Source organism: Dicentrarchus labrax, unplaced genomic scaffold, assembly GCF_905237075.1.
Source record: "Dicentrarchus labrax unplaced genomic scaffold, dlabrax2021, whole genome shotgun sequence".
Taxonomy (NCBI): Eukaryota; Metazoa; Chordata; class Actinopteri; family Moronidae; genus Dicentrarchus; species Dicentrarchus labrax.
The window spans coordinates 13439783-13460224 of NW_026136702.1; the positions used below are offsets into that span (position 1 = coordinate 13439783).

Genomic DNA, 20442 nt, shown 5'->3' on the forward strand with positions numbered 1-20442 from the left:
TAAGAAAACAAGTTGTGAATTATAAAATACAACTCTTCAAACGCTCCTCTTGTTGTGCCTCAGGTTTGCTTCACAGACTCTGCCTCTGGAGATTGATAAAGTGTTGTGCATTGGATTTAATGAAGTGAAAGGAGTAGCTGCAAAGCAGGGAACTCACCACTCAAAATCTGCCTCTGTGCATGGGCAGGAGTCTGACATCTGGGAAATATACTGATCTCTGGCCTTGACACATCGAACGTTTGCTTTCAGTTTTTGGAAGATTCTCTTCATTCCCATGATGCACACTTCGCCCTGTGATAAATAATGCATCATAAACATTTCAGAGCCTTTTCTTTTTGCTTTTATTGTGTGACTGAACCAAAGAAATTCACTTGAGTTTAATCAACGACTGAATCTTAAATCAAGGAGCAGCAAGATCTGCTTACCTCATTGTGTAGCTGCCATGTCAGATAATCTTCTGATGTGCATCGTTGTTGGAAAATGGACCGGAAGTCAATTTTGACAAGTTGCCACTCAGATCGATGACTGAAATGACCAAATATTCTGCACAAACAAGTCAGAAAAACTAGGTCAAAAAAACATTTGGCATATGTGTCAGATTCAAGAAAAAAACCTGTTGTATAAAAACCTTCACTTTGGATGATTTTAAAGCGCTGACTTTAATCCATGTTCCTCTGTGGGTTGAGAAACTCCTCTACATCTTGGGCTTATGAAACACTTTCAAAACCACATTAAATAAATTCAAGAATATTTATGTACACTTTTAAGTCTTTATCGGGGTAATATATAATTACCCAGTGCCGTAATTAAACTAAAAAACACATGAGCTTACGTCATTATGAGGGTGTCCTCTCCAGGCTCCCCCAGCACCCCATCAACATAGAGCGGAGAGGAGGTGAAGCTATATTTGTCCCAGTTTCTGCCCTCATCAAAACTCAGCCTGAGGGAGAGAACAATGGTTGGATCACAGACAGACCAGCCGCAAATAGAGCTGAATTCAGTAAGAAAAGCCTCAGCAGGAAAGCAGTCTCACTCCGTGTTTTGAAGATAGAGTACAGTCGATGTAAAAAAGATGTGGCACATCTTTGGAGAGTCTTACCAAATATGTCTAATTGGCAGAGGTGTGTGTCGGATGGCCACCAGAGATCCTCCCTGATTCAGGAAAAACACGCTGTACTCTTCCTGAAAAACCTGCAAACACACCAGATTCACTTTGTCACAATGGAGAAATTTCTATATTCTTTATTCAATTTTCTAGTTCTTCAAGTCTATGGTGACAACATATGGGACACGCATACTCACACACCTACACACTAAACAAGCAGAAACCTCAACTGTTCTTCAAACAAGAGTCTCTCAATTGTGTCTCTCTTAAGTCAATGGCAAAAATGTTGGGGCTTATTTGTTTTACAGATCAAAGATGCACAAGGCTAGATGTCAAAACTTGGCAGATTCTTTATTTATTTGTGAGTGTGAGTCAGACTCCTACTTTTGTTCACCTGTTCTTTATTCAGATAATGTAAATTTGTGTTTTTCTCCATTTACTCTGTGTTATATTGAGGGAAAAGTTCAGAGGGAAAGACGCTATTTTTTACTTTATCAAAGTTGTCTGGACAAAGTAATGTAAGCAGAAGGTAACTGTGCAGCAGTTGTAATACTATACCTCTCTCCAGGTGTTCCCAGCATCAGATGTGATAAAAATACTGACATTAGTACTGGTCAGCTCAGGTCCAACCACACCTGAATACAAAAAAGAACAGCACTGTCTCTAATCTTCATTTTCTGCGAGCATGTCACTTAAACTGTTACACAGGCAGAACAGTATAGTTGCTTATTTGAAATTTGAGTATTTCTTCAGACAAGACAAAAAAAAGAATGTTTTTGTTATTCTATCCATTGAAGTAACATGGACCAGATGTGCAGGAAAGATTGATTTCCTTTCATTTTGTAAACTATTGTCACCTGAGAAAGACAGTGCTAGGAACAGGAGTAAAGAAACAGATTTGATTGGGAGCGTTGAGGGATATGATAGAGAGTAAACAACAGTATGGAAGTGCAAATCAAAGTGCAAATCAAATAATCTCCTCACCTGACGCTATTATAATTCCTGGAGCTGAGTCTTTGCTGACAATGTTTCCCGAGGTGTAAGGATTCTCTGACACATGGAGGTGTAGATGTAACGAACAGTAAGGCTGCCAAACACAAAGAAGATTAGATTGCTGAAGTCAAAATGTGAAAATGGAAGTTTGATACAGACCTGGTTCACATAAAATATCACGTTTCATAATAACTTCCCTGAATAAATTTCAAATCTATCATTATTTAAAATTAGATAATTATCTGTTAGAGGAATTTGGAATTTAAACATGGAAATTTTTTCACAGTACAATATATGACTTTATTAGCATACGCCATCAAGTCTCGATAGAATGAAACTGAATAAGGGTAATTTACACTGGAAGTTCAATATCGAAGTCCTGATTTATGCTTACTCAAAAAACAAATATATCAAAATGTGTATTTTCAGTCATAATGGTTGGTTTTATTACAGCCTGCAGAATTACTCTGAGGCACTGGAAAACCGCTAAAGCTCCACATTTAAACAGACTGGCTACATGCAGGGGTGGAGATAGCATCTTATGAGTGTCAGCACAGAAGAAGGCAGTTTGGACGATGGGACCTTTTTAAGTTTTTGAGCTAAGAACTAAAACCATGAGCTACGAACGTCCTCTGTATAGAATTATTTTATTTTCATGTTGTTTAATTGTAATAATTAATAATGTGTTTATTATTATTTTAATATTCTGATTTCTACACCATCTCTTCTAGTACTGTCTTCTCCTGTAAAAATGTGATAATGTAAAGCGTTTTCCTTGTTGCCATGGACCAGACATTCGCTTCAAAATAATAAGAAAAACTGTCTATCTTTAAAAAATGTTACTGTACAAAAATAATCTAAATAGTTATGATATAATATGTTATACTAAGCTGAATATCACAATATATTATAATAAAATATTTACTAAACTATTAAAATACATCGTACTACTACAACTACTATTCAAAATTTAAAAAAACAATATTAATTTAAGAACTTCATATTGCTGGATTCATTATTAATTAAAGACAATTATGTTGAAGAGACATAAGAATTCTGATCTGGTGTAATGTGTTTTTTGCAGAAAATGGAAATCCAAATAACCAAATGTATCTGTTGTCAGTGGCCCACTTACCTGTTCACAATAGACTTTATTTCCCTGAAGATCGGTTGTTGGAGCCTGAAGAAGACGCCAGTCTCTCCCCTTGTTGTATGTGATATAGGTTTTCACTTGGTTCTCAACAACTTTATTTGACAGGAACACCCCTTTAATCCCAGCAACCTGCAAACATGAGAGACAGAGAGCGGTACGGAGAAAAATAACAAAAAAGGGAGGGAAAAAAACAACGGTAAATTATTCAGACTTAAGTAAAGCTGAAGGCCTAGTTCGGAGAGGAAGAGATGTCGGAAAGTGATAGTTTTTCTGACAGGGAGCACTATTTTGGACCATCTGTAGGACTCTGCAGAATCAAAACAACATATGGCGCAGCCCTGAGATATTTCTTCTTCTTTGTATTTATGTGCACAGAGACATAGATTCTCATGTGCAGCCATCACTTTAAGAATAAGAGTTTCTCTTACATTTAGAGAACACAACTCTCTCATCAAAGGAAGAATGACCGCTTCACATCTTCTACTGGTCAAGTTACTGCAGCTAAATATTTCAGGGAATAAAATGTGGGTTGAGGTCATTGAGCAGTGAGAGTAACTGAGGCTGATGGGTATCTTAGGTGTGTGTTTGTAACAATGTGATGCTTTTACTGCTGGCTGCAGATGAGGATAATCTAGAGTGATGCATACATGTGCAGTCACTGCAACCTCATAGCAAATCTGTCGACACAGATATAACATGTTCAGGGCACAAGTTAAAGCTGCTATTTTGCCTGCCTTGTGACTATGGGCAGTAAGTGACACTAGTGTTTACTGAACTTGTGTATAGAGGGTATGTTACCTAAAGACTGTACCTACTAAATGTTTTTTAGTGCAAGAACAATGTCACCTGAAAAAGATAATAAAAGCTGGCAGGAAGTAGATATGAGAGAGACTCAGATGCAGCAAAATAAAATATATCAACATCTGTTCTATTATGGTGAGGACATTGGAGACATCTATCAAGGTACACTTAAAAGGAAACACAGCAAAAAGTCAAGATTAACTCTGACTAAAGTTTTAGGCTGTCTGTTGGTACTTTACTTGTCCGATCTGTTTAATTGTTTAAGAAAGCTCCCAAATGTGTTGTGCTAATGTAGATACACATTGGATTGGAGACTGTGAATATGAGTGGACTGATGAATAAAGAGGTACTTAAGAGTATAGCAAGTGTTCTTTTCATTACTGATAAAAACATTTTTCTGATTAATCATCGATACATTCTCCCCTTATTATTTAGTTACACCTTCCGCATTTTGTAATACAGCCTGAATCCTATATGGGATAAAGTTGCACTTTTTTATGAACAGAATTTTGAATAAGCTTTTTGGGAGAGCCCTGTCAAAAGACCATTGCAGTAGTCGAACTGCTCTTGTCACTGCTTTACGGGTCATAGGAGTCTAATTTAATATATGGGAAGTTAAATTTAGGTTAGAAATATAACATACAAGTAATGTGTACAGATGAAGATATCTGTTTTGGTTGGTTATAACATAATGCACCATATTATTACATTTTCATCATAAAAAAGTGCAACTCAGGCATTTTGTAATAACAACCACAATATGCAATATGTAACAATTTATTACAAAACTCAGGGAAATGTTGAGTTATTATACATGACATAATGTGTTGTTATACAGCTCTTCAAATTTCTTCTCTTCCAGACTTCTAAGAATTAAAAAATAAATAAATAAATAAACAACTATTCTGATAATTAATAATTTAAGCCATTTATCAAGCACAAATTCCAGATAAATGAGTGTTAGAATTCCCTCCTTGTTCTTATCATTATTGTAAACTGAACAATTTTGGGTTTTAGACTGATGAAACAATTTGGTCAGATTAAACAATAAATCTGATGATATTACCTTTGTCTCTAGGAAATTTCACATTTGACATTTTATAGACCAAATGATTAATTAATCGATAATGAAAAAGTCAGTTACAGCACTACACTTGTCTGGCCAATAGTCCATGTTAAAAAACCAAGATAATATAGCCAGATAATCAATTTGCAATGATATAAAACAGATAAAGATAGAAATAGAGGAGCCAATTTGAAAACTGGAGCAAGAAAATGTTTTTGTTTGATAAATGATTTAAATGATTACTTCATTTTCTGTCAATCACTTAACTTACTCATTTCAGTACTACTTAAATTTAAAGTAAATTCAGAGTAAGCCAAGCATGGCCAATAATGAAACATACAGAATATGTAGGTTGGTTGGTTTGATAGTAAACATTCATGATAATGACACATTATCACATAACACATAACCTGTAGCAGTTACAAAACCAGGTTGGTGATTTGAGCTGGTCCAGCATGCCTGAATAACCTAACATGTAAAAGGATGACAGCACCACCCCAACAGCACCGTCACAGCCCACCTCATAGAGGTCTATCATGATGTTGCCCTCCGGTCCTCCACTGCTCACAACGCTCTCCAGCATCAGGGTGAAGAACAGCCCTCTGGACTCAGACATGTACAGGTTGTAGGAGTCATTCTGGTGCCAGTCCTGAATCGCTGCCACCACCTGGTTATCATCTGTGCTGATTATCTGCAAGTCCTAAAAATATGAAATTAATGAGTAGATATGTATGTGTGGAGCCAGCAAGGTTATAAGAATTGAGTTAAAGGAGTTTTCTCAACAAAAAAAGTGGGACTCTGCAAAGAAATGTGCACATCATGTCCACAGAACTCAAGCAGAAAGCTAAAGATTCGTCACTTCTTGTCATGATTCAGTCAGGATCAGCAGCGATGAGATTAGACCTCGGGCGTTTCATGCCATGCACTAAAAAATGAAGACAAGCTCCATTTAATTTGACTGAATCCCTTATCCAGAGTGAGCCGAGGTGTGTCCTTCTCAAGGAAACTGTGACAGTATACATGGATGGATGGATGGATGGATGGATCGAAACAACACTGTGGGCACTAAATCTCTCCCGTTGTTATGACACGGTCTCTCAAACCACTAAGCCACCCTGCTGTGCTTTTAGTAAATGGAAATCAGTGGTGGACTCTGTTTTGTGCAAATGCAAATGGACTTCAAAAACAAAAACTTCCTTTGGAGGTCTGGTGAACACTGACTCTGATTCATTTTTTAGGTAAATATCTGTTTACACAGACGGGAGGGCAACTGTTTAAAAAGTATGCATGGTCTTAAATAAACACAAGATCTGAAGATATAATTATGCACAACTGAATCAGTTTTCAGGGAGATAATAATGCGTGGTAAACAATTTAATGGATTTGTCAGCAAACATTATGACTAACTGGGAACAACCCTACTTAAAATTATGTGAAAGTGTGAGTGTTTCACAGTAAAATTAATGCTGCACTGCTGCTTGTTCCTCTGCATATGCTCAACTCATCAAACACTGCATCCTCTCCAGCAGTCTTACCTTTGGCAGAGTGTACTTGGGAAGCTTCATTGGGTAGAAAATACTTCTTTTATAGGACACATAATGGACAGGCTGGCCACCTATTGGCACCTGTAAAAGCAATACAACGCAGTTCATCACATTTCAGGTAAATACTCATAAACTTCACTGTGTACACTGATTGCTAGCAGCATGTTTTAAACAATTTAAACCATCATCAAAACTCTGGGTTTGCCACTAATTAGGATGTGCATTATGGCAGAGGGAGTTTTAGGATAATACACTACACTGTGATTTCAATTTCATGCCATCCTTTCCCAGGATAATGGCCCCTTTTAGTTAATGAAAAACATGACTGTACATTAAGATGCGATCGAATGCAGCGGTTTTACAGCTTTTAATTGTCTTTTAATGAAGCCAGACCTTGCAATAAAAACCCACCTGGATGAAAACGTATTCATCCTGGACCACCAGGGAATTAGGGATGATAAATCCAGGGAAAGGCTTGCCCTTGTTTCCATCAGAGCAATTCTGAAGTTTACAAGTTATGTACTGTGACCCTGTGGGTAAACAAGAAGTGAGTGTTAAAAATATAACAAAGGAAAAAAAAAAAAAACCTTCTGCAGTCCACAATCAAGGTTTAGCATTGCTTATGCTGATGGTATTAACTGAGCCACAGAGGCAAAAATTTTGGAGGCCAACCCTTATTCTCACTAATAGATAAAGTAGAGAGAGCTGTCCCAGTGTGTTAGCATCAGCCAAATGAGGCGGTCTCTCCAGGGACAGGGCATTAACACACGAGGCCTTATAGAAGTATCCCCCCCTCTCTGCAGTGTGGCCAAGAAAAGAGCCAAGTCACAGCCTGGCCCTTGAAAAATGAATTAGCTTAATCGTATGAAGAGTCTCCATGCAGCCAATTCAGACGAGGACGAGAGTTTTAGTACAGACAGCAAAAAAAAAAAAAAAGAAGCTATAATTTCTCACCAGTTTTATTAAAATAAGGTTCAGGAATTACAACAAATGGTGCTAATTTGATGTGAAATCTGTTCTCACATTAAATTTTGACATAATGTATTTTTTCTGTGTTGCCAAGGTAACTTAATTGTATTACTCACGTCCATAAGAGACACTGATCTCCAGGTGAATCATTCCTTGCTCTTTGTCTAAACCCAGTCTGGACCTTTAACAACGTGACAAACATTAATATTATCATCATCATCATCATCATCATCATTATCATCATGTTAAAACTTTCTTGGCTTGTGACTCCTTAAAATGAAGCAATGTCTTGTTTGTTACCCCTCATCACAGTTAAAAACATGAGCTGTTTTAGCTTCTCAGTTTTATTCTTCTGAAATGATTCTATTAGAAATTGAAGGGTTTTATTTCTAAACAAGGCTTCTAAAAACCTTTCCACCTCAAGGAGATGGTTGCATCAGCACTTTCGAAGGTTAAAACCCACCTACATAAATAAATAGATACACACACAAACTAGTTTTTAGTAGAGGTAAAGCTGTTACTAAATATTAACACCCAGTAGTTAAGTGAAAGCTGTTGCTTAGCTAACTGAGCGTTAGCTTGTGGATATATTAGCCATGCAGACTTTCAAAAAAATGAAATGTGGTTGATGTATTTGACATTTGCACAAAAGCTGTTCAAAAATGATGTTAACTATGGTCATATTTTAAATTACAATTGACAAAAATAACACAGTATAGGCGAATTACAAACATGCTAGGTTAAATGACTAGCTTAATAGGGTCAGTTAGATATTAGCATAACCCCACTCAGTCTAGACTGATTTGTATAGTTTAATAGCATTAATATAATTATTCTTATCCTGTTAATAATCTTTGTAACACCTCAGATTTATCAACAGACGCTAGGTTTTGACACCAAGTTTGGGAACTACTGATTCAGGATATGCAGAGTGCATACATATAGCCTATATTAGACTTGGTTACAAAGCATTTGTCTTTTCGTTTGAACTTTCTTGTTGTTTATTTTGAACATAAAGTGGCTTAATAAGGCATCGAGGCAATAAGTTTTATCAATTATTTTGCTGCTGTCCCAAGGCATATTTGATAAAGTGATGCTGCGTAAATAATTATAACAAAAACAAAGAAAATTGAGAAAACTGTTCACACAATAAATGCCTTTAGCTCACAGTAATCATTTCTGTTTTTCTGTTATCAGAAGTGTGATATTTTTGGTTTACATTAGAGATTTTCATTTTGAATTTAGGGGACATGGGAAATAAGAGATGCTGCTGTGATCTTTACTGTTCTCTCAGGAGTAATAATACAACAACCTTATCTTTAAACACCGGCCTGACGGACATTTGACCTGCACTGCACTTTATGGCTAAGGTGTACTTGGCCATTTCATTCACTTTCAGTACAGATTCTTCATGATAGTTAAGTGCAGAGCGACAGGAGTGACCACTTGTTGTATTAATAGCAGCTGTTGTGACAGAAGATGGGTTTCTTCTCATTTTCCATACCGTGTCTGAACTATAATATAAAAAGCCCCCCGTCCTGCTTCCCTCAGCACTCTGTAATTGCCTCGCAGCTCCATCTCTTTTAATGGACTTTCTGTCAAATACTTCATCCAATTCTATCAGTGCACAGCAGCCCTTGCTCTTAAATAAACCCCTGCAATGTTATACTGTGTTCTCCCATAACTAACACATACCACTATGTCTGCCTATAGAGAGGGTGCCTGTTAACATGTTTTTGTAAATCATATTTGTCAGATTCTCTTATAGATAAGATAAACAGTGCAGGATGGGATGAAAGCATTTCTGTCATCACGGATTTCTGATGGTGTGGGGAGCTTTTTTTTTTTTCTAGCATGTTTTTAGTGATTTAGTTCCTCAAAGACAAGGAAGCACTTTTTTTTTTTGATTGATCATTTTATAACACTCCAACTTCAGGATGATGCTTAAGAAATCTCAGACACCATTGTCCTTATTTAGCATATTGACTCAAACAGTAAAAGTAAGTAAAGTAATGATTGGAAATATATATTTATATTTAAAGATATTCTAAAACTGTAATTGAACAGAATATAAAGACCAGAAGTTAAAGATCTTTTCGTGTAAGCTGCTTTTTGGGCATATAATTTTGAATTTGCATGGGCAGCCCTGAGTTATTGAGGTAAAATCTTTATTTGGTATAATTATTTTACTATTTTTCCAAACAGGTTGCAGTTTAATATTTATGATACTTGGTGCAAATTGTTCCTGATGTATGAGGAAAGATGGTCTGTTGATGTTTGGTACAAAACTAAATTACGAACATGTTCTCTCAAGAAAAACTAATTCAGAATACAATGTAGGGCGTAATGTGAATTGGTAATACGTACTTCATTTCTGATATTTTTCATATAGTTTTGTTTTAGGAGGGGAACTTTTTTGTGGCAGATTTTATCGAGCCTGGGACAGCAGACAACGTTCTTTGTAAAGTAATACTGTATCAATGTCTTTTAAGCACTTAGGTTGGGACATTTGTGTATGCGTGACAAATGAGTAAAATAACTAACAATGGATCTACTCCATGCAGCTGTTTTAGGGAATGCAGATGTTTCAAGCTAACTGTAAACTGTGGTGAAGCCAGTCATATTTCCTCTGTCTCCATAATAAATGAGTACATACATCCACCTTCCCTTTGAGAATAACAATATCAGCGTCATTAAGAGATAGTCTTTGTTTTGAATATCTACTAAGTCATCAGCTCTTCCCTACAGTAAATTATATTATTAAATTATATACTGTAATGGTGTTGGATCATTGTACTTTCCCAGAAAAAAAAAACATGTACTGTAGGTCACTCCAACCTCTTTGATTAATCTGTAGTTCTGCTTTTTTTAGTTCTATGTGTGAAAGGGATTTTGTAGCCAACAACTATAAAAAACATTATAAATTAAGCATTTATCTTGGGCCATAATCCCTGTACCGGCACCCAACAGCTCATAACACTAAAGCACTCAAAGAAACATCCAGAAGCTCTCTGCCACATCATCTGTCCTGATTATGTGCATTATACATCAGTTATCATACAAAATAAATGAAAAACTGATGGATAATATTTCAATATGATTAGATTTGTAATACACTGTGGTATCCCAACACTATCCCAACAATATTTTATGAGCAGACTGAATTCAACCGATCAAATATTAATCAGTATGTGTAAGACCCTTAGTACATTACATTAAAAAAAAGAAAGAAAACACGCATTATTTATCTATACAAGATCTGCCTCCCAAGAAAACCCTGGTTTGACTGAGAAGAAATGGGATGAAAATGTATAATTAGTATTTTATTTACTCAATGTTTACAGTTATTGTTATCAGTTGAATCCATGTACATTAACTAAAGTTATGTACCTAAGTACAGTTTTAAGGTTTTTGTTCTTTACTTGGGTTTTCCATTTTATGCTACTTTATACTTCTAACCAACAACATTTCAGGGGGGAAATATTGTACTTTAAACTCCACAACATTTATCTGACAACTGTATTAGTTTCTCAAATTAAGATTTATACATTTAAAAGCATGATAAACATAAAATAAAAAACTCCTTACAAAAAGCAATGAGTTGAAATTTGTGAATCACAACTTTGAATCGTCTCATTAATCATTTCACCTCATGACCCTTTGGGAACCACTGGACTATAGTAATCTATAAGTAACTATATAAAAAGTAGTTCAAACTAGCTCCACCCTGACCAGTAAAACAGTAAAATTCTTCTCATGCACTGATGCGTTTGTATTAAAAATCTAATAATGTCATATGATAATTTATCAGTCAACATTCTTTTAATATTGAAACTTACAGATACATTTTATAGATAATACTTGATACTTTTATTCGTAATCGAGTGTTGTTTCTGTTACTTAAGTAAATTATATGAATTTCTTCCACCGCTGACTGCAATAACAAATGCAACTTTTCTTAAAAGTAAACTTGACACATAGATGCCTGAACTGGTTCTGATCTGGCTCAATAACATCAATGTTTTTGTTGATTTTATTGTAAATGCAGTGTGAGCCAGGGCAAGTCAGTGCCATGTTACGTCAGTGAAACATTCAACATATTTTATAGAACATGTAAATATGTACATTTCCGCTCTGTACCACTGCTGTAAACAGAATGCTAATAATGCAAACAATTTAATTTATTAATGTATAATTGTTCTGTACTTGTCTATTATTCATGCTGTTTTTTGAGCTTATCAAAATATGCAGCAACATTGCAGCGTATCTCTCCTAGAAAGACAAGCCCTGCAAATGACTGATTGTTGATCTCACCAGTAGAATCTGTTGGGGACGACGCTGTTGTGCACAAGCTGCCATCTCCTCCCAAATTCAACAGAGACGAAGAGCTGAAAAATGAGAGGAATGCATTAACCAAATGAGTTACAGTAGAAAGAATAATTTCCAAGTGAGAATATCCAAGAGAATTATTTCCTGATTTATGTCCAACTGTATTATCAAGCAGCTGTCAAATTTGTAGATTTTGTGGCATCAGTATGGTGATGTTGTTTTGAATATTGCACTACAGAGTGCATACTTGATGGGAAAAAAACCCATCAGTTCCTGTAAAAATACAGTGGTACTCTAAAGCTAGGTTTTTAATATAAAAAAGAAACTAGAAGATAGTGAAGATTAATCATTTTGATGCCTTGGAAAAGATGAGAGGGAGGACATACAAATTGGCCTTAGTAATAAAATCAAAGGGTCTCCTAACAAAAACTCTGGATTTCGACCTAATTGGCATTATCAAATCACTCATTTAACTGTCATTGTAATCGTTTTCTTTTTTCCCATAAAGCCATTAGACTCCTTTTTACTGCAAGGTTGGATTTGCGTCCAAGCATTCAGAAGGCCTGTCATCTTACCATAATGATCAAGCCGAAAGCATCTTAAGCTTAGAGCTTTACAGGGATAAGCAACATCATTCTGACTTATCCAAGAGCTTTACATTTTTAAATGACATGACAGACAATCAATAAATGCAAAATGAAACCAGGCTAAGATTAATTTCAGAACTGATAAACAGAAAGAAAAAGGTGAAATTACATAGCTCTACAAAGAAGTACAGAATGACCTGAAGGTAAACCCCTCTAGAGCATCTTTATTTTGACCCGTCGATGGCTCTCAACTAAGCTTTCATCTTCCTCCCTGCACCATTTATCTCACTTCTCAGACCTTGACTGTTTTTCTCTCTGAAAATCAAGTCTTCCAATAGCAGGCTGTGGAGGCCGAGTTTGATGTCTACGGTGTTGAGTAAAGCAGACAGCAGGGTTTTCATACAGAGTAATGGTGGGTGTGTGTTTACGCTAGCAATTGTGTGTGCGTGCGTCTGTGTGTGAGCTTGAGGATTGTTTGGGCGTGTCTCCCTTGTTAACTTTCCCCTGTGCTGTCTAGGACACATCCATTCAGAGCCTTCAGCCAGACCTTATGACTTGTTTAGGGGAGCAGGTGATCAGCTGCTTCTGTTTTGGCAACTGCAGCCCTGGTTTAAGTGGCAGGTGTCCCTGCTCATGAAGCCCATGTCCTGAATGCTAGCCGCTGTTATCAAAATGAATGCTTTCGACCGTGACAGCAACCTATGTTTTGCATCGTTTTATGGAGACATTAATTTTGTTTTGGCCCAACAGGCTTGTGATATATAATCGGACAGAAAAACAATCTCTCTCACTCACAACAAGAGCACGGTAAGCAGCAAGTAAAGTGAAGTAAGTCACGTTTTCAGTTTTTTATTCCAGCTATTTTATGCCATCTGACAGCTACACGTTACCTTTTGGTCGTGGCTGTAAGCCAGGATCCAGTCCTCCTGCTCTGGGTGAAAAAGCAGGCTGAGGATATCAAAGGCTAAGCTGTGTTTCTGATAGGACGCCCCCTCGTCAAGGCTAATGAGCAGGCTGCTCTCCACCTCCGGGTCCGTAAGTAACATGATCTGAGACGAGACAAGAAAGGAGACGGGGGAATCAGCGGCCCACCTTGACAGCATCCATTCCACAGGGCTTAAGTGTGCTTGTGCAATGCTTGGAACAGATGAAAAGTGCAAGCTCCAGCAGGGCTGCTATGTGGTAAAAATGATAACTGTAATTCATTAACTACAGCGATAATAATTGATTGCAGACATGCATGTGGAAACCTACCTTCCTTTTATTGTTCGGACTCACGTACAAGTAGCTCAGTATGATTTTTGGCCCGACTTTCTCGTTAAGTTTCTCATATGTGGTCCCATAATCAGTTGACCTAAAATTCAATTATAGGATAAAGTAAATAGGTTGTGGTAGAGAGTAAAGGAGAATGAAGCAACACCTACTAGTTAAGATGCTGATGGTATCATTAAGCATATCAGGCAAGCAGAAAATTGCAACAGCAGAAGTCATGAAGCAATTTGCTAGATGAATGGAGATTTTTTTAATTATCAAAATAAACAAGAATATCCTGTGTGGCATGCATGGCGAGGGGATGATATATTATTATTATTATTATTATTATTATTAACTCTTATTGATGCTTTTGGGTAAACACATAATTCTAATCTGTGTGATTTTCATATTTTAACCCCAAAATGGAGGATTAGAGCACATATTTGCCTGTTGGCTAAGAAAAAGCTTGACAATGGCAGAGTTTTTGAAACGAAACCAGGACATACTCAAAACTATTGACTGTCCTCCAAAAATGGTACTGCTTTGTTTAGTTTATTTGGGATGTCTTTTCATTCCCACCAAAATAGATATTGCTCTCAGTTGCTTGGTGACATTTTAGAAACAAGCAGCCATGACATTTTTTATACTGCATAAAATAAAAAGAAGAGTTTGTTCATTCCTGGATCAAAGTATCTTCAGCTTTCATTGTGTTCAAGAGCATTTGGGAAATATGTAGTGATTATTCATTATGTAAAGTCCCCGTGCAGTTCACTGTGCAGTATGATGTATTTGCAGAGTTTGACATTACAATGATGTTTTCACATTCATCTGCAGAAAGTTTCTCTGTGCTCATTGAGATTTTAAGGGGCGGAGCCTACGAGCAGTCAACCCTGGACCAATATTCAACCTTTACAAGTGTGAAACATACACTGAGAATAGGGTGTACTGTGAAATAGAAGACATCTTGTGTCCTTAAAACATTTGCATATTTATAGATTCTGGTATATTTAATAAGGTAGAAGGAGTAAACACCCTTTTAAGGATTTTACTTTTTTGCAAAACACAGACCCCAATGTCACAGATACGAACACGGTAGTGATGTAAGTTATACTTGATTAGACAGAAGAGAGGTTTAGCCTACTGTCAGAGTTAATTTAGGAGGGGTAGTGCTGCGTAAAATGTGCTATCAACACCAATCACTGATATAGAGCATATACAAAAAGCAAAAATATAAAAAACAATGTTTTACAGCTGCTTTCCCTGAGACCCCAACCAGAAAAATGTGGCATTTTCTGTATCAGATTTCTGAAACAATCAGTTCAAAATCATGTGTATAAGCATGAAGAAACATCGTCAAGCAAATAAAACAATGCATTTTTTGTGCTATATTTTGAGGGTTCTCCAGGACCTCAAACAGAACATTACGGTTAAGGTATACATTACAAATGTAATCCAATATAAGAAAAATATAATACAAATTACACATGTATTTGTTTTGCTGTTGCTTCTATACAGAGAGAAGAAAACCAGACAGAAGATCTTACCTCCATAAAGAACTCTCTGTTACTCTGCCAGAGTTGAAGTCGTAGTATTTTGTCAACATGAGGATCACCTACAAAACAGATCAAACAGATTACTAGCTTGGAAGGAGTGGATCATCAGTTTTGAAAACAGGGGCAATAACGTGTCACATAGTAAAACAAAAGAGCCGAGGCATCCGTTCACATGTCTTCTAAACTTGACAGCCACGGCTTTATTAGAAACCAAACAAAACCATGATGGCATGTCAACCCGTTGCCCTGTTTGTAGTAAAGCAATAAACCTTGTGCATATTCTTTGAGGATAAGCTAATCACATATGTGTGCCATAATGGTTTCTAAAACCCAGTAGACTACCAGCAACCGCTACTACTGGTAAACTTTGACTAAATGAATAAAAAAGTCAACACTAAAATTCATTCCAGGCACAGAAAGACAACCTCGTGAATAAAACATATTTTTTGAAGAGGATCATAAAAAGATTCATTTGTGGTTTATACTACACAGACTTTCACTTAATATACATAAAAAGCTGTAGATTTAAAGATGTCTTGTAAATTCCCCCAGATATTAATGAATGGCTCACTGTAGACATTTCTACTTACTTCAGCAAATATCAGAACCTAAATCACAGCGTGTGTTTGTTTATGCATGTTGATGCATGAAGTCATGTTTACATACATTTAACTTGTAATTTCCTTTTCTCTCAGCGTGGCAATAAAAAACTGCAGTTGTTATGATAATAACTTCTGTCCAAAAGAATGCTTTTTTTCACAGTGAGTTATGGTGTTTTATATAAAATCTCAACATTACATTGCACAAAAAAAACTGCTGTTCACATTGTGTCCTTCAGCCTTTACACAAATTAATCACTCAAGCGGTGCCCTGCCTGCACTGTGCAATCATAAAATCTGCAGATCATACAGCTCTCTTGGGAAGCCTCTCTGGGCATCTTGTTCATAGCCATCTTCTAATTATCGAGTGTTATGAGTGTTTGGGGTAACATTCCCTATAACAAGTAAGAACTTCATCATGTAAACAAGATATTTGAACTTTTTAAAGCCTTACTCACACGGTTCGACATTTTCCAGGCTTTCACTCAAATCAAACAAGTCAATTCTTCTCATCTCAGCTAGATAAAAGCCTTACGCCTCTTGAAACTAATTGCTTCAGTGAAACAGAACTTTGACAGATGCACACTATGCACACGAGGCTCCTCAAGGTCACTGACTAGGCTCCAGCATTAAGCTGTAAAAACTATTTCAAGAACAATAGGGCTTTTTAAGAAAAAATAGTAAATACCAACTGTGTGCTGACATACTTTACTGGTGCAACAATATAAAACTATATACAATAAAACCCCATTCTACATGTACTGCATCATAAATACAATATATATAAAAGGATGTTGTTAATTCCTGTATCAATAGACAGAATCACCAAAGACAGTCAAAAAGAATAAAGAGTCCTCTTATTTCTTGCTGTTACATACAGAAACTCTTGTTATTATGTAAACCTTGAACTGTATTATGTACACTATATTAACCATGGATGCAACTAATGACTTTTCTTGACTGGTCTATAAATATCTAACATATCTAATCTAACAATTTCCCAGAGCCTGAGGAATTAATGTCCTGTGTCAAAAGATGTATGATTTAAAATGGAGAAAAGCAGCCAATCCTCACAAATTAGAATGTAGAAACAGATGTTTTCTATTTTTTCTTTGAAGAAAATGACTTTGAATTTACCAAACAATTATTAGAAAATGTGAAGATTAATTCTCTGTTGATCTGCTACTAGTTTCAGCTCTACCATTAACTAACTAATTTCTGCATAAAGGTCTTACATGTCCTGCACATTTAGCATTATCTTCATTAGTGTTTTCAATTATAACATATGTGTCTTTACCTGCACAATATATTAGTTGTGAATATTAAATGTAACACAACAAGTTCCTAAAGACCCTCTTGCTGTTAATGATGTACTGAATTTAAACTTTTGCTTTATTTCCTATTTATTTGCCCTCTTTCTGAATAAGCTGACTGAGAAAACTCTGACTCTGCTATTACTTTGTGCTGAATGTATGATATTCTTTTTATAAGCACTAGTTTGGAGATAACCCATGTAGCTTGTTATAACTATGGTACCAAGTGTCCAGACTGGGTTGCAGAGATTTATGGTCTTCCAATAAAATGGCCTTTTATACCTTCAGAAAGTTATACCCTCATGGACAGTGTCATACACAATAAAACCGCAGCCTGAGCCAGTCTGAAAATTAGGACAAAATATATCCCCCATTCTGTATGGCAATTAACTTTATGCATTTACTTGGGAAGGATCCAGGATTACAGTCGGACATAATTTGTATCCACCTTATTGCAGGTTTGAAAAGTTTCCTGTGCTCTGAGGGATGTTGAAAGTATAAGGTGAAGCTCCACTGCTGCAGTTATGCATCAACACAGTGATACAATATTCACTTTGTAGATATCTCAGTGGGAAACAGGTGTTTGAAGTTCAGCACGTCACAAAAGCCTTTAAATTGTTATTTGAAATCACTGGACAAACGCTCTTCTTTTAATGACAACATAACTTACCTTCTGAATTAAAAAAACAATAATGCCATATGTATTAGCATAGCTTTTCCTTTTCAATTTTAACAAAGGTGTCACATTTGATGCCAGCTACCAAGTGGTGCATAGCCCATCAGACTGCAGTAGCACCAGCACACCTACAAACTGGATTACTTGACATCCAAGAGCAAGCAAATTGATTTTTCAACCTCTAATCCTTTGTAAATCTTAAACCTTGGAGGTAAATGGACTGGGATGAATTTGATCATTATGTCAGAATGAATGGAGGCTTAATGGTGACTTAAAGGGCTTAGGGTGAGGAGATTACTGTTGTGAAATTAAGGTGTTGTATGAAGAGGGGAAGGGGTGGGGTACCAAGAAAGCAGAAGGAGGGGTACTCTGTTATTGAAGCATGAACACCTGAGACAAATGAAAGGAGCGACAGAGTACACATTACAATTAATCCCCACTCTCACCAACCCGTTGATCCAGCCTTATCAGCTGTTGGAATTAAGTTGCCTCATCAATAAAACTGTCACCGCATTTAGCCACTGCAATTAAACAGATGGATGATTCCATAAAAGCAATTGTTACAGGAGTTACTGACTGGAATATTAATAATAAAGACAAATATGACATATGAATCAATGGTCAATGGTCTTGGGGTGCAATGCGTGCTGGGATAGGCTCCAGCTCACCTTTGACCCTGAACAGGAATAAGCAATGAAAAATACAATAAACATGTTTTTCTTTTGAGAATAGTTTCTGGTGTCTACCCAAAAACAGAAATGTCTGCCTCCTCTCAACTCCATTACAATGGAAGTGAATACATTTTTGTTTATCAAGCATGGAACATTTACAGCAATGTTTCTTTCCAGAAACAATGTCCTGGTTGAAACTACTTAATCACACTGTCAAAATATGGATAATCCAGAGTAAATCACACTTCACTGACATTATAAATATACACACATATATTTACATATATAGATAGATTGTACGTAGATGTGTCGCACAAGTTAGCAAATAGTTGCCAATTTACACATCCAGCAGGCAAGACTCATTTGGAGTTATGTTTGTCCACTTGGTGATTGTTATTTATTTGGTTTAGCTCTGCTTTGCTCTCCTCTTACTCCTGAAGGAAATATCTGGCTCTTGTTGTCTTGTTGTTGTTGCTAAATGCTTCACTATGTTCCCAAACTAGTTACTAATGTGGTCTACTTTTGGTTTGGTGCTGGACAGCTACAGTGGGCTTTTAGAGCTTTTTCACTGCACACAGCTGCCTGCTGCATATATATTGGAAACAGCACTGACGAGAGCGCTGAGGCCGAATCAAAAAAATAAAGTTTAAGGCTATAAAACCAAAACAATTAGCTTAAAGATGCCAAAACTGTCCATAGAGCACTTTGGAACTGCATAATTGGGGTCATCACTATGAGCACACAGATAGTCATGTGACCCATTGTTAATAAAATGTATTATATCTTTAAAGGTGGCTATTATGCTTCCCCTTATTTTCGGTCATATATGTAATGTTACAATGACGATGTTATTAAATGTGGCCAAAGTTTCAAATAATGATATAAGCATATGTAAAAGTAATCCCTGTGAGCAGAACTGCTCTGAATACTAGATAATGAATGGTTGACGTCAACTCAACGCAATAGTAGGGATTGCTTAATAAGGCCATCTGCTCCGGGTACAGCAACGCACATGAAGTGCAGGAACACAATCATCTACTCGCTCAGTCATATTTAACTATAAATCTAGGTAGTTTCATGATGGACGGATGGCTTTACTTGTTGCTAAAGTAAATGCTAACTACTGCTAACTGTAGCTGCTGTTAGCTTAGCTAGTTAGCTCAGTTAGCTATGCAGTTTTATGGAGGGGGCCTTTAACAGAGGATCTAAAACGGCTTGTTTCAGAGAGAGGATGAACTGAAGGACTGCATAAAGGGCCAGTATAGGATAAATGAGGATGGTTTTGAACTGTGAATCATGCAAAGCTACTCTGTGAATGAAAATTATAGAGCTTGAAATGTGCATAATAGGCACCCTTTAACTATGAATATTTGCAATTTCACATTTTCATAGGACATCAAGAATTTGTGTAATGATGATATTCAAATCGGTGATAACTGGTGACATTAAATGTCACAGCTAAGACACACTAATTGGGAGGAGAGTGAAAACACCTGCCTACAAGACACTAACACCACAGAAGTGTTAACAGTGTGGCAACAAATGCCTCACAAGGAATACAAAATACAGTACGGATGTAAATTCAAAGACCCCAGGGGCCGGTATATCATGAAGTATGAAACTTCACTTGATAAAATCACCACATTAAACGGCATCATTTAACACCTTTTATAAAGAAAGAATTGTCCATTTCCATTACATTGTTTACGGCCCTGCAACTCTCTCCGCAGCAACAAAAGCCAGCAGGAAAGCATATCCTCGTATAGTTCAATACCACCTCAGTGAGACACAGTAACGTACAGAGGCTTTTGTCTGCCACATCAATTTAT

The 20442-nt window shown here is 36.5% G+C and overlaps 1 protein-coding gene across 1 annotated transcript in view; it reads right to left on the minus strand.

Annotated features, from left to right (window-relative positions):
• LOC127351559 (VPS10 domain-containing receptor SorCS1-like) overlaps positions 1-20442 on the minus strand; it is a 50278-nt gene that overhangs the window by 14610 nt on the left and 15226 nt on the right. The window contains exons 2-16 of the mRNA XM_051379222.1: positions 15346-15413; positions 13802-13901; positions 13438-13596; positions 11946-12019; positions 7748-7812; positions 7074-7192; positions 6654-6743; positions 5639-5818; positions 3234-3380; positions 2090-2192; positions 1664-1740; positions 1100-1191; positions 833-940; positions 426-543; positions 158-291 (exon numbers count right to left, since the gene is read on the minus strand). Coding sequence (XP_051235182.1) covers positions 158-291; positions 426-543; positions 833-940; positions 1100-1191; positions 1664-1740; positions 2090-2192; positions 3234-3380; positions 5639-5818; positions 6654-6743; positions 7074-7192; positions 7748-7812; positions 11946-12019; positions 13438-13596; positions 13802-13901; positions 15346-15413 — 1634 coding nt within the window. The remainder of the gene's footprint in view (positions 1-157; positions 292-425; positions 544-832; positions 941-1099; positions 1192-1663; positions 1741-2089; positions 2193-3233; positions 3381-5638; positions 5819-6653; positions 6744-7073; positions 7193-7747; positions 7813-11945; positions 12020-13437; positions 13597-13801; positions 13902-15345; positions 15414-20442) is intronic.